The 14297-nt window shown below is 50.9% G+C and overlaps 1 protein-coding gene across 1 annotated transcript in view; it reads right to left on the bottom strand.

The window, feature by feature from the left end:
- Positions 1-7174, bottom strand: part of LOC141271404 (uncharacterized) — a 106246-nt gene extending 99072 nt beyond the window's left edge. Inside the window, exons 1-2 of the mRNA XM_073681490.1 lie at positions 7114-7174; positions 80-229 (exon numbers count right to left, since the gene is read on the bottom strand). Coding sequence (XP_073537591.1) covers positions 80-157 — 78 coding nt within the window. The 5' untranslated portion in view covers positions 158-229; positions 7114-7174. The remainder of the gene's footprint in view (positions 1-79; positions 230-7113) is intronic.
- Between the last annotated feature and the right edge of the window lie 7123 nt (positions 7175-14297).

Genomic DNA, 14297 nt, shown 5'->3' with positions numbered 1-14297 from the left:
TCCTCACCTCTCCAGTTCTGTCCATCTGTTATTCCCATAGAGAAGAATAATGTAATGTGACATCATCAGAATCTCTCACCTCTTCAGTAAGCCAGAAGAGGATCTCTAGCGTGAGATGTAATATCCTCTCCGCCATCTTGTCCCTGTCTGTATCCATCCTTGACAGGTCAATCAGGAAAATTCTCTTACATAGAAAAGCTCCACTGAGAGGGTCCGATATTATAGGGGCCTGAATGAGAAGATGAGGCGATGTAATATCATAAAGATCCCATCTAATAATACAATTACTGAAGATAATAAGGGGACACGTAATGAAGATTTTGTATTTATCATTTATCTAGAAAAATAAGATGCACACTCAGCGTTGGCAGGGGTGTACAGGCTGAACAGGAGAATCCAAACAGTAACTAGGAGATAATCAGCCGCATTCGCAGAGGATTTCAAATAAATGCTTGAATTTATTTCAATCAAATACAGTATTTCACCACAGTGCTGGGTATCAGTACAGAAAGAGATAGGTTACGTGTCAACCGGCCCTGGGTCTTTTTCAAACGTCGCTAATGGTAAAATGAAAAATATATACAAAATTACTGTGCCGTACAACATATACAGCGAGTCATGTAATGCAATGTATGAACATATAGATAAAAATAAACACCAGAACAAAAGCAAAAATTAAGGTAAAAGTACACAATAATAATCAAGGCCGTACAAGTCTTTATCATGCTAGAGAAAGAGTCGATGACATCATAATGTATAAACAAGTCATGCAGAAAAGCAACATGCAAATGGGATACCCAAAATATATAATACCATTAGGAAACAATGGTCCCTCTTAACCAGAGCCTATCCACAGATAGAGGCTTTCAAAGCTTCAGCACTAACGTGCACCTTTTGGTCTTTTGACCACAAAACATCAGAGGTCACCTGGTTAGAGCCAATATTGGAAGCCTGTTCAATCAACCTACACAAAGATTCTGTCACGGGTGTGTCAGAGGTGACAGACATTCGTCCTGCAGTGGGTTGCAGGAGATCTCTACGTTTGGCATTGCAGACAGCTTCTTAGATAAGAGGCTGTCTTTAGGACTGAGCGGCTACCTTTCTCTTGGTAATTAGCTCTCTGGCCTGGGTGTATATATACCTGGGGTGTCTGAGAGGGAGTTGCCGGCTATATCCATTTCTACTTGAGAAGCTTAGCAGGAGCAGTACTTTGTCCTCTCTGGAGCTTGAGGCCGTGTGCTTATCTGGAGTTCATCTAAAGCTAAGCCATTTCCCCCTGTTTTGTCCACCCTTGTTGTCTATAGAGTTTAGTGAAGGTTGACTAGTGCTCATCTCCTTCCATCCCTCGCCATAGCCATATGCCAGGGAGAGTAGGGCAAGGCACGTGTGCGGCGACTGCTGAGGAGGCACTATAGGGACGGTAGTTGAGACAGGGTGACGCTAGACCAGACTAGGATGTCTCCACTTCCCCCCTTTACCTAGTGTTTGGGCTCCTTTTCCCTTTTCCCTCTGTGTTGCACTAAGCCTTTCCCACACCTGGCGTGACAGATTCCTTGAAACTAGGAGAATGGGCACATTTCCGTGCTTGGGTTGCGCTGCTTGCTCCAACGTGATAAAGTCTAGTGACGTTATCCACCCACACACAGGAAGACACTACCCTAAGACTATGTGCGCACGATCAGTATTTGAAGCAGAAATTTCCTGAGTGTTTCTGCATCTCTTTGGCAGACAAAACTAATGCAGATTTTACATGCATTTTTTTAAGCATTTTTGTACATCAATGAATGCTTTTTGGAACTAAAGAAAGTTATTTGGTGGGACATTGCTTTAACTTTGTATTACAATCAGAACTGGGGTGAGTATATTGGTTAATTTGAATGATTAAAGAATGTGTCTGTTGTATTTCAAATAAAGTGTTTACTCTGTATGTGTGTTTATTTAACTCTTTACTTTAATTAAGTTTGGTCATGAAAAGGTCTGATTGACACCTTGTCATAACCAAACAAAAGAGCTGGGTGTCAGCTAGTCCCATTCACCCAATCTTCATTAGCATTTCTATTCATGTAATTTATGCGGCTGCTGTGAGCTGCTATTTTTAGCCTGGGAAGGTGCCATTTGCAAACATGGTCCCCAGCCATTAATAACATCTCATAGCTGGTTCGTTAGCCACTACGATCAGCACTCAGCAGCGATTTGGACGCAGCATATTTTTGTGGCGTCCAAAAGGCGGTGTTCTAGTGCTGCACTTTTGTTGTCGGTACATGTGAATCCACCCCATATAATGACACTTCAATCAGTCAAAATCTGCAGTGGAAACTAATGTGTCTGCTACAGAAATTGACACGATACGTGTGAGTTTGGGTACGTGGTCACGATCAGGAGCCGCTGCAGGTTTGACGCTGCGTGTTTATACAGCGTCAAACCAGCAGCATCCAGATGTTACAGCATAGTGGATGGTATTTCTAGAAATCCTATGTCCACTATGCGTTAATCAGAGGCTGCGAATCACCCGTGGACACTGACATGCAGTGCATCTTTTAGGACCGCAGCATGTCAAATTCTCTTGCGGTGTCGGTAGTCTGCACAACAGAAATTTGACCAGTAGAAAGTATTTAATGCGGTAAATACGTATGGTTCAGTGAACACATGTGGATTTACCTGTGTTCAATAGAATGCAATGCTTTGGATGCAGCAAAAAAATATGCGTCCAAAGCGCTGCTACGTCCGGAGCGTGGGCTCCCGCGTGATTTTTATAACCAGCAGAGGGAAAGCCGACCGCTGGGGGCTGATATTAGTAGCCGGGGAAGGGGCCATTAACCAACAATGTTCCCTGGCTATTAATATCAGCCCACAGCTGTTTGTTTAGCCTTTACTGGCTCGATTACATGGGGTCCCCCTATAAAATCTAACCAGAAAAGGCTAAACTAGACAGCTGCGGGCTGATATCAATAGCCAGGGAAGGAGCCATGGACACTAGCCCCCTCCGCGACAATTAATATCACTCCTCAGCAGTCAGAAATGGCGCCAGAAATGGCGCATCCATAAGATCCGCACTTCCCACTGCCCTGTAGCGGTGGCGAGTTGGGTAATGGGGTTGGGGTTCACGTCAGCCTTGTATTGGCGGCTGACGTGAAGCACAGGTTAGTAATGGAGGGTGTTTATAAGACGCCCCCATACTAACTGCGTAGAAAATGGTTGGCGCCTTTTCAATAAAAACACGGCCACAATAAAGTATTTTAATGAAATAAAAAACACATGGTTTTAAAAAATAATTATTGTACGCCTTGTCCTCGAATCCCTCGATCTTCTGAAAAAACATAAAAAAAAAAAAACAACCATATCCCTCACCTGTCCGCAGTCAACGACATAGTCCACGATCACCGCCAACGAGTGTCCCACGAAGATCCGTATCACTTCTACAGCAGTGACATAAAGGAATCACTGATGTCACTGCTGTAGAAGTCAGCCGTCAGTATACATGTTGCTGCAGGAGGTCACTGGGGTTCATCAGCTCAAGATCAGCTGATGAGCCCCGGTGAGCTCTCACCGTCATCACCCTGGGAACTTTCTTCTGAAGGTTCCCACGTTGAGGTCACGTGAGCAATCAGCTTATCGCTGACGTCACCGCAGGTCCTGGCAGCTCAGTACACTGAGGGGAGCGAGCCGGGGACCAGGAGGATCCCGGGGAGCGCCGGACAGGTGAGTATAACATTTTTTTGTTTTGTTTTGTTTTACACTGCGTGGTAGTCGGCTTGGCTGGGAAGACTACTGCTCCTCCCAGCCACGCCGCTAAAGCTATTATCAGCGGGAGCAGCGGTTAGATAAGAAGAGTTGTAGTCCTACTCACCAACCCGCGTTTAATTTAAATTTGCGGCCATTGACTTTAATTGAAACGAAGCAAATCCACTAGCGGGTTTGCTGCGGTTCAATTCAAGTAAATGGGCGCGAATTTGTGGCGGTAATGCCCGCAAAATGGTCATGCTGCATTTTTTAACGCAATGCGAATCCGGAGTGGAAATTTCCGCATCATGTGCACAGCACATCCGGATTAGCAATGCTATACCTGGCAGACCTTAACAAGCGTTTCCGCAGCAGGAGAACCGCCGCAAAAACGCATCAAAAACCTAACAGAGGCTTTTACACGTGTGACACCAACTTTGTTGTTTATATCATCAAATGCTCCTGTGGCCTACTTTATGGTGGTGAAAACATTCAACACATTAGGGACAAAATAGTCAGTCACAAGTCCACTATTAGATGCAATGGGGTTTGGCTATCCCTTCCCCATCGTTTTGTGGCTGCTAAACACTCCGCATCACAACTTAGATTTCAAGTGTTGGAACAAGTTCCCAGACCTAGACAAGGGGTGCAACTATATAAAACTGCTTAAAGAAAGGAAATCTTACTGGATTCATACCTTACAGACACTATCACCAAAGGGTTTGAACAGAGAACTAGATCTACTAGTACAATGATTGTGTATAAGATTATTCTGCCTTGTATAGAGAACCACACAGAAGATGTGTATATATATATTAAATAATATATAATTGCAGCTCATGGCTCAATCGGCATAATCCAAAGAGCCCAATGCATTTCCATTCAGTTATTCATGTTAGCATCAATATCAATGCATTGGGAGTTTTTGCATATGGTTTTCCTCCTTTCTAACTATATTGTTACCCTGCCAGAGTCACTGACACCCCCGCATCCTGCCCTGGTTAGTGCACCTGTGCCCCTCTCCTCCCATCCATGTCTTCATTTTTATTTTATTTTTTTTTTTATATTGCTATTAGTGTTGAGCGAGTATGTTCGTTTAACCCTTTTGCCGAGTATACTCGGTCGAGCACCAAGTATTTATAGACTGCTCGGGCTTTAAGTTTTCGTGTTGCAACTGTTTGACAGATTTAATACATGTGAGGAATGCCTGTTTTTCCAGCATACCTCACATGTTTTAAATCAGTCAAAGAGTTGCAAATCATGTTCACGGAGCGACGAAAACTTAAAGCCCGAGCAGTCTATAAATACTCGGTGCTCGGCCGAGTATACTCTGCGAAAGGGTTAAACGAACATACTAACTCAACACTAATTATTATTTATTTCATACATTTTATTTTTTTCAATTTTTCATTGTTTTATTTCTTTTACTCATCTCTCATGTTTGCATTTTTTTCATCCTCTTTCACCTTCCCTCCCATTCTCCCCTCCACACTATTTCAGGCTTTCTCTCCTATTTCCCACATCTGTCCTACATTTATTCCCTATTGTAACCCCCTTTGCTTTGGGCCGTGTCTCCCGCTTCCATACATCAACAATTCACATCACAGGAACTGTCCCCCACTCTACTGAGCATGCCGCACTATCGAAGCCTCGTTTTGATTTCCCTTTACACGTCACTTTGACTTACGCTAAAGAGAAGTTCTGCTCTAAGCGGTCCTTTCACCAGCCGCGGCTACCGCCGACGCCACACCAACGCTGGAGCTCGTGCAACGCTGTTCACCTCCCCACATGTCCGTTAGGACTATTAGGCCATGGCCCCACTATCAGTATTTGATCAGTATTCGGTCAGTATTTTTTCTCAGGAGTGGGAGCCAAAACCAGGTGAGGAACAATCAGAGAAAAGGGATAATAGAAACAAGTCACCAATTCTGCATTTATCACCCACTCTTGGTTTTATCTCCCACTCCTGAGAAAAATTACTGACCAGATACTGATAGTGGGGCCGTGGCCTAACAAACTCTTTTCTCTCATAACTATTGTTGTTGTTTTTTCCCCCTTTGTTCATGACCACCTTCTACAGTATACTATCCTATTTGTATTTATTACTGTATCCCCTTCCAATGTCCATTATCATCCTCAGCATCCCATTTGCTAGTTGCTTTTCTGCATGACTTATACACAGTACAGACCAAAAGTTGGGACACACCTTCTCATTTAAAGATTTTTCTGTATTTTCATGACTTTGAAAATTGTACATTCACACTGAAGGCATCAGAACTATGAATTAACACATGTGGAATTATATACTTAACAAAAAAGTGTGAAATAACTGAAAATATGTCTTATATTCTAGGTTCTTCAAGTAGCCACCTTTTGCTTTCATGACTGCTTTGCACACTCTTGGCATTCTCTTGATGAGCTTCAACTGTAACTGTACATTATGATGTAATTGGCTCATTCTCTGGTATGATAAAGACTTGTACTGCCTTGATGATTATTGTGTACTTTTACATTGATTTTTGCTTTTGTTCTGGTGTTTATTTCTATCTATATGTTCATACATTGCATGCCATGACTCACTGTATATATTGTAAAGCACAGTAATTTTTTTGATATTTTTCAATTTACCTTTAGCGACGTTTGAAAAAAAAAAAACAAGAACGGATCGAAACAAAACCGTTCGCTTTTTGCCCTGATACCCAGCACTGTGGTGAAATACTGTCTTTAATCGAAATAAATTCAAGCATTTATTTGAAATCCTCTGTGAGTGCGGCTGATTATCTCCTAATATTTATCGTTGGTTGGAAAATCCCTTTCATCTCTCCTGCTCTTTGCCGTTACTGTACATCAGATGCAGTTTTCTCGCTGTCACATACTATTACATGATGACAATCGCACGGGTTGTTTAACTCCTCGGATGCTGTGGTTAATAGCGACCGTCTCATCCAGGTGGTTAAACGTTACATCAGCATCTCGCTATGTGATCGCAGGACGTCGATTGTTACCATGGCAGCCAGGAAAAATAACAAACGTTCTGATATTCGGAGATTGATGACATAAATGTGATATTTCTTCCCAAGTAATGAGAAATTATTGTGGAAAAGTCATACAACAAATATTCCCCATATGTAATTGTTATCACAGTAGTTGTACATTTATTACTGGAGATAATAGAGGAGGGGCCGTCTGTCATCTGTCACCAAATATATGTTACATCAGTTACATTATATGGAGCCGAAAATGGCGACAAAATACAACTCATCCCGTAATAACCTGATACAGAGGAAAGAGAAAGGTCACAGCACTAGGAATAAGGGAGGCAGAGGTCACAATAGCCTCAGCACTGAGGGGGTTAATGCCCCCAGCGCCCAGTAATGGGGTCTCTCCACATACCTCCACCTGCAGAGCCGCCACCACATATATGGCTGCTCTGTGCGCACAGGACCTGTGATGAGGTCACAGGAGGGGAGGAGTCAGGGGTCACATGATCAGGGGCCTCAGTGGATGCAGGACTCTGCTGTGCTGGTTGTCATGGTGCTGGATGAGGTGAAGGTTATGTGTGGGGTCAGGAGGGGTTTACAGTGTGGATGTAGCAGAGCCGCGTGTGTACGAGGTGTACGGAGCAGAGCCGCGTGTGTACAAGGTGTACGGAGCGGAGCCACGCGTGTACGAGGCGTACGGAGCGGAGCCGTGCGTGTACGAGGTGTACGGAGCGGAGCCGCGCGTGTACGAGGTGTACGGAGCAGAGCCGCGCGTGTACGAGGTGTACGGAGCGGAGCCGTGTGTACGAGGTGTACGGAGCAGAGCCGCGTGCGTACGAGGTGTACGGAGCAGAGCCGCGCGCGTACGAGGGGTACGGAGCAGAGCCGCGTGCGTACGAGGTGTACGGAGCAGAGCCGCGCGCGTACGAGGGGTACGGAGCGGAGCCGCGCGTGTACGAGGCGTACGGAGCGGAGCCGTGTGTGTACGAGGTGTACGGAGCGGGGCCGCGTGTGTACGAGGTGTACGGAGCAGAGCCGTGTGTGTACGAGGTGTACGGAGCGGAGCCGCGTGTGTACGAGGCGTACGGAGCGGAGCCGCGTGTGTACGAGGCGTACGGAGCAGAGCCGCGTGTGTACGAGGCGTACGGAGCAGAGCCGCGTGTGTACGAGGCGTACGGAGCAGAGCCGCGTGTGTACGAGGTGTACGGAGCAGAGCCGCGCGTGTACGAGGTGTACGGAGCGGAGCCGCGCGTGTACGAGGTGTACGGAGCGGAGCCACGCGTGTACGAGGTGTACGGAGCCGCGCGTGTACGAGGTGTACGGAGCGGAGCCGCGCGTGTACGAGGTGTACGGAGCGGAGCCGCGCGTGTACGAGGTGTACGGAGCGGAGCCGCGCGTGTACGAGGTGTACGGAGCAGAGCCGCGTGTGTACGAGGTGTACGGAGCGGAGCCGCGCGTGTACGAGGTGTACGGAGCGGAGCCGCGCGTGTACGAGGTGTACGGAGCAGAGCCGCGTGTGTACGAGGTGTACGGAGCAGAGCCGCGTGTGTACGAGGTGTACGGAGCGGAGCCGCGCGTGTATGAGGTGTACGGAGCGGAGCCGCGCGTGTACGAGGTGTACGGAGCAGAGCCGCGTGTGTACGAGGTGTACGGAGCCGCGTGTGTACGAGGTGTACGGAGCGGAGCCGCGTGTGTACGAGGTGTACGGAGCGGAGCCACGTGTGTACGGAGCGGAGCCGCGTGTGTACGAGGTGTACGGAGGGGAGCCGCGCGTGTACGAGGTGTACGGAGCGGAGCCGCGCGTGTACGAGGTGTACGGAGGGGAGCCGCGCGTGTACGAGGTGTACGGAGCGGAGCCGTGCGTGTACGAGGTGTACGGAGCGGAGCCGTGCGTGTACGAGGTGTACGGAGCGGAGCCGCGCGTGTACGAGGTGTACGGAGCGGAGCCGCGCGTGTACGAGGTGTACGGAGCGGAGCCGCGCGTGTACGAGCTGTACGGAGCGGAGCCGCGCGTGTACGAGGTGTACGGAGCGGAGCGGAACCGTGTGTGTACGAGGTGTACGAAGCGGAGCCGTGTGTGTACGAGGTGTACGGAGGGGAGCCGTGTGTGTGTACGAGGTGTACGGAGCAGAGCCGCGTGTGTACGAGGTGTACGGAGCGGAGCCGCGCGTGTACGAGGTGTACGGAGCGGAGCCGCGCGTGTACGAGGTGTACGGAGCGGAGCCACGCGTGTACGAGGTGTACGGAGCCGCGCGTGTACGAGGTGTACGGAGCGGAGCCGCGCGTGTACGAGGTGTACGGAGCGGAGCCGCGTGTGTACGAGGTGTACGGAGCAGAGCCGCGTGTGTACGAGGTGTACGGAGCAGAGCCGCGTGTGTACGAGGTGTACGGAGCGGAGCCGCGCGTGTACGAGGTGTACGGAGCAGAGCCGCGTGTGTACGAGGTGTACGGAGCAGAGCCGCGTGTGTACGAGGTGTACGGAGCGGAGCCGCGCGTGTATGAGGTGTACGGAGCGGAGCCGCGCGTGTACGAGGTGTACGGAGCAGAGCCGCGTGTGTACGAGGTGTACGGAGCCGCGTGTGTACGAGGTGTACGGAGCGGAGCCGCGTGTGTACGAGGTGTACGGAGCGGAGCCACGTGTGTACGGAGCGGAGCCGCGTGTGTACGAGGTGTACGGAGGGGAGCCGCGCGTGTACGAGGTGTACGGAGCGGAGCCGCGCGTGTACGAGGTGTACGGAGCGTACGGAGGGGAGCCGCGCGTGTACGAGGTGTACGGAGCGGAGCCGTGCGTGTACGAGGTGTACGGAGCGGAGCCGTGCGTGTACGAGGTGTACGGAGCGGAGCCGCGCGTGTACGAGGTGTACGGAGCGGAGCCGCGCGTGTACGAGGTGTACGGAGCGGAGCCGCGCGTGTACGAGGTGTACGGAGCGGAGCGGAACCGTGTGTGTACGAGGTGTACGAAGCGGAGCCGTGTGTGTACGAGGTGTACGGAGGGGAGCCGTGTGTGTGTACGAGGTGTACGGAGCGGAGCCGTGTGTGTACGAGGTGTACGGAGCGGAGCTGCGTGTGTACGAGGTGTTCGGGGCAGAGCCGCGTGTGTACGAGGTGTACGGAGCGGAGCCACGTGTGTACGGAGCGGAGCCGCGTGTGTACGAGGTGTACGGAGGGGAGCCGCGCGTGTACGAGGTGTACGGAGCGTACGGAGGGGAGCCGCGCGTGTACGAGGTGTACGGAACGGAGCCGCGCGTGTACGAGGTGTACGGAGCGGAGCCGCGCGTGTACGAGGTGTACGGAGCGGAGCCGTGCGTGTACGAGGTGTACGGAGCGGAGCCGCGCGTGTACGAGGTGTACGGAGCGGAGCCGCGCGTGTACGAGGTGTACGGAGCGGAGCCGCGCGTGTACGAGGTGTACGGAGCGGTGCCGCGCGTGTACGAGGTGTACGGAGCGGTGCCGCGCGTGTACGAGGTGTACGGAGCGGTGCCGCGCGTGTACGAGGTGTACGGAGCGGAGCCGCGCGTGTACGAGGTGTACGGAGCGGAGCCGCGCGTGTACGAGGTGTACGGAGCGGAGCCGCGCGTGTACGAGGTGTACGGAGCGGAGCCGCGCGTGTACGAGGTGTACGGAGCGGAGCCGCGCGTGTACGAGGTGTACGGAGCGGAGCGGAACCGTGTGTGTACGAGGTGTACGAAGCGGAGCCGTGTGTGTACGAGGTGTACGGAGGGGAGCCGTGTGTGTGTACGAGGTGTACGGAGCGGAGCCGTGTGTGTACGAGGTGTACGGAGCGGAGCTGCGTGTGTACGAGGTGTTCGGGGCAGAGCCGCGTGTGTACGAGGTGTACGGAGCAGAGCCGCGTGTTACGAGGTGTACTGAGCAGAGCCGCGTGTGTACGAGGTGTACGGAGTGGAGCCGCGTGTGTACGAGGTGTACGGAGCGGAGCCGCGTGTGTACGAGGTGTACGGAGCGGAACCGCGCATGTACGAGGTGTGCGGAGCGGAGCCGCGCGTGTTCGAGGTGTACGGAGCGGAGCCGCGCGTGTACGAGGTGTACGGAGCGGAACCCCATGTGTACGAGGTGTACGGAGTAGAGCCGTGTGTGTACGAGGTGTGCGGAGCGGAGCCGCGCGTGTACGAGGTGTACGGAGCGGAGCAGCGTGTGTACGAGGTGTGCCGAGTAGAGCCGTGTGTGTACGAGGTGTACGGAGCGGAGCCGCGCGTGTACGAGGCGTACGGAGCGGAGCCGTGTGTACGAGGTGTACGGAGCGGAGCCGCGTGTGTACGAGGTGTACGGAGCGGAGCCGCGTGTGTACGAGGTGTACGGAGCGGAGCCGCGTGTGTACGAGGTGTACGGAGCGGAGCTGCGTCTGTACGAGGTGTACGGAGCGGAACCGCGCATGTACGGAGCGGAGCCGCGCGTGTACGGGGCAAACGGAACTGAGGAGCGCGTGAATGGAGTGGAGCCGCTCGTGTGAGCAGAGCAGAGCCATGCGTGTACGACGTGTGTGGAGCGGAGCCATGTGTGTACGAGGTGTACGACCACTGATATAGTGACAATTAGTTAACTAGTTGATAGCAGTCATAACCATGGATACATAAGGTCGTGCAATACCTGCACATGGGGTAAGCGACATAGCAAATCAGAAAAACTATACTACACCCTCTAACCAAATAGTCATCTCTCCTTCCCTCTCATCTCCCCACTTGACCTGCTCCTCAACCTCAGATCTATCCTACTAAAACACAAAACAAGCCGCCCACTCGCCTTCTCTCAACTCCTCCTCCCTCTCTCTGCTTCTCCTCACTGCTGGTGACATATCTCCCAATCCCGGACCCCCACTGCTGCCGACTCCCACTTATCCCCCGTCCTATCTCTCCAAACCAAACCGCAACCTCTGCTACCTAAAACCCGTCCACCTGACGCCCAACCACCTGCTCCCTTTCTCTGGAGCACTGTGGAATGTCCGCTCTGTCTACAATAAGCTCCATGCAATTCATGACCTCTTTACCTCCCGCAATTTCTCCTTCCTAGGCCTCACCGAAACATGGCTGACACATTCTAATACTGCCTCCCCTGCTGCGTTGTGCTACGGCGGCCTCCACTTCACCCACACTCCTCGCCCTGGCAACAGACAGTGTGGAGGAGTGGGTCTTCTCCTTTCTAACAACTGCACCTTTAACCTAATCCCACCTCTACCCTCCCTTATTCTCCATTCTTTTTATTTTCACTCTGTCCGCATCTACTCTCCCTCCAACCTTCAAATTGCCATCATATACCGACCTCCGGGACCGGTCACTGCATTTATTGACCAATTCTCCACTTGGCTTCACTTTCTCTCTGCTGACATTCCCACCAGCATCATTGGCGACTTCAACATCCCCATTGACACCCACCAGTCAGCAGCCTCCAAACTCCTGTCACTTACTGTACTTCATCTTTTGGACTTACTCAATGGTCCCTGTCAGCCACCCACACAGACAGACATACATTAGACCTTATTTTCGCCCATCTCTGCTCCCTATCTAACTTCACAACCTCACCTCTCCCATTATCTGACCACCATCTACTCACTTTCTCATCCCTGTCCTCCTCTCTGTCACCCATGTCCAGCAACTAGCATACCCCCGCAGAAACCTTGCACATCTAGACACGCACACACTCTCTTACTCTACTACTTGCATCCAAATCCTCACTCCACGACACAGACAGCACCACTGCCTTCTACAATGCCACTCTCGCATTAGCTATTGATGCGGTCACCCCTCTCGTGCATGGCAGAGTGCGACTAATCAAAAGACAACCCTGGCACAATAACCACTAAAAAGCTTCGGCAAGTGTCCAGGGTTGCGGAGCGGCGTTGGAAGAAAACACATTCGCAAGATGACTTCACTGCATTCAAAAAAGCAACACTCACTTTCAAATCAGCCCTCACGTCTGCTAAACAGGCCTATTTCACAACCCTCCTATCTTCCTTGTCCTACAACCCTAAACAGTTATTCAACACTTTTAACTCCCTCCTCCTCCCTCCACTGCCCCCTCCGAACCCTCTCATCTCTGCTGAGGACTTTGCCACACACCTCAAAAATAAGATCGACCAAACAAGGCAAGTCTTTATTGTTCAACCACCACAACCCATTTGTATACCAGACCAATGTCTCTCTCCTATAACCTCCCTCTCCAACATCACTGAAGGAGAGCTTACTCACCTCCTCTCCAAATCACACCTCACCACTTGTGCACTCGACCCCATCCCATCCCACCTCCTCCCCAACCTCACTTCCCCTCTTATCCCGGCCCTAACCCACCTCTTCAACCTATCACTAACCTCTGGTATCTTCCCTTCTGCTTTCAAACATGCCGCAATCACACCTATCCTTAAAAAGCCATCCCACGACCCGACCGCTATGTCAAGCTATCGCCCCATATCGCTACTCCCATTTGCTTCCAAACTCCTTGAGCAACTTGTTCACACTAAACTTTCTTCCCATCTCTCATCTAACTTGCTCTTCAACAACCTACAATCTGGTTTCCGTCCCCATCATTCCACTGAAACTGCCCTGACCAAAATTACTAACAACCTACTTACAGCCAAAGCTAAGAGACAATTCTCTATACTCCTCCTTGTAGACCTATCCTCTGCCTTTGACATAGTTGACCACTGCCTCCTACTACAGATCCTCTCTTCCTTTGTCGACAAAGACCTTGCCCTATCCTGGATACCTTTCCAACCGCACATTTAGTGTCTCCCACACTACCTCCTATCTTACCCTCTCTCTGTTGTGAGTCCCTCAAGGCTCTGTCCTAGGACCCCTACTCTTCCCCATCTATACCCTTGGCCCAGGACAACTCATAAATTCACATGGCTTTCTACATGGTTGGAGTCCCAGCTTTGGGTTTGCTGTCTTAGGATATGGGCATAGCCCAGTGGTTGCAAGGGAGTGAATAGATGTGAGCTGCAGTGAAGTTGCTACATTCTAGTCTGGCACACTACAGAATCTTGAATCCTTGATGGTTACTAAGATCTGGAGGAAAAAAGTGAGAGATACATGGTCACTGATAAATGGTGGGTGCTTGGATTGAGTCCAGTGTAGGTACCACTCAAATACTGGTTCCTGGCACAATATTAACTACCTGAGTTGGTGTATAGGGAGGTTTGACCTTCTTGGTGTTGCAGGAAATGGCAGATGATTATTTCTGGTAGCGAGACCTTCGCACAGAGCAGGGAGAGTCTCATGCTGGTACTGTGCTGATGTTGAACTCACTCCACCTGTGGCATGATTAGCGGTGATTAACTGCAGTGTGCGGTTTGCAGCGTTGTGGAGGCAGAGTTCTTACGTGGTAAAGGAGAGCCTTTGGTTGGACTATTTTCCTCCTCAGCTGGTCGGCGGTGAAGTGGGCGGTGTGTGGCCGCGATGGGTAGCTTGCGGCGATATGGAGGAAGGGTCCTCTTGTAGAAGGAGAAGCTGCTACTTTGTCCTTATTTCGCCCTGGTTGCAGCTGGGCGGGTAGAGGATGGCAGTGGTCAGGCTTTCTGTGGTGCGTCGGTGTGTAGTGGAGTCCCGGCCGGTGACTCACACCCCTACCCTAGGTATCTTGACGCGG

Source organism: Phyllobates terribilis, unplaced genomic scaffold, assembly GCF_046119375.1.
Source record: "Phyllobates terribilis strain yellow unplaced genomic scaffold, ASM4611937v1 Scaffold_5__5_contigs__length_657084704, whole genome shotgun sequence".
Lineage (NCBI taxonomy): Eukaryota > Metazoa > Chordata > Amphibia > Anura > Dendrobatidae > Phyllobates > Phyllobates terribilis.
This window is presented reverse-complemented; position numbering and strand designations above follow the sequence as displayed.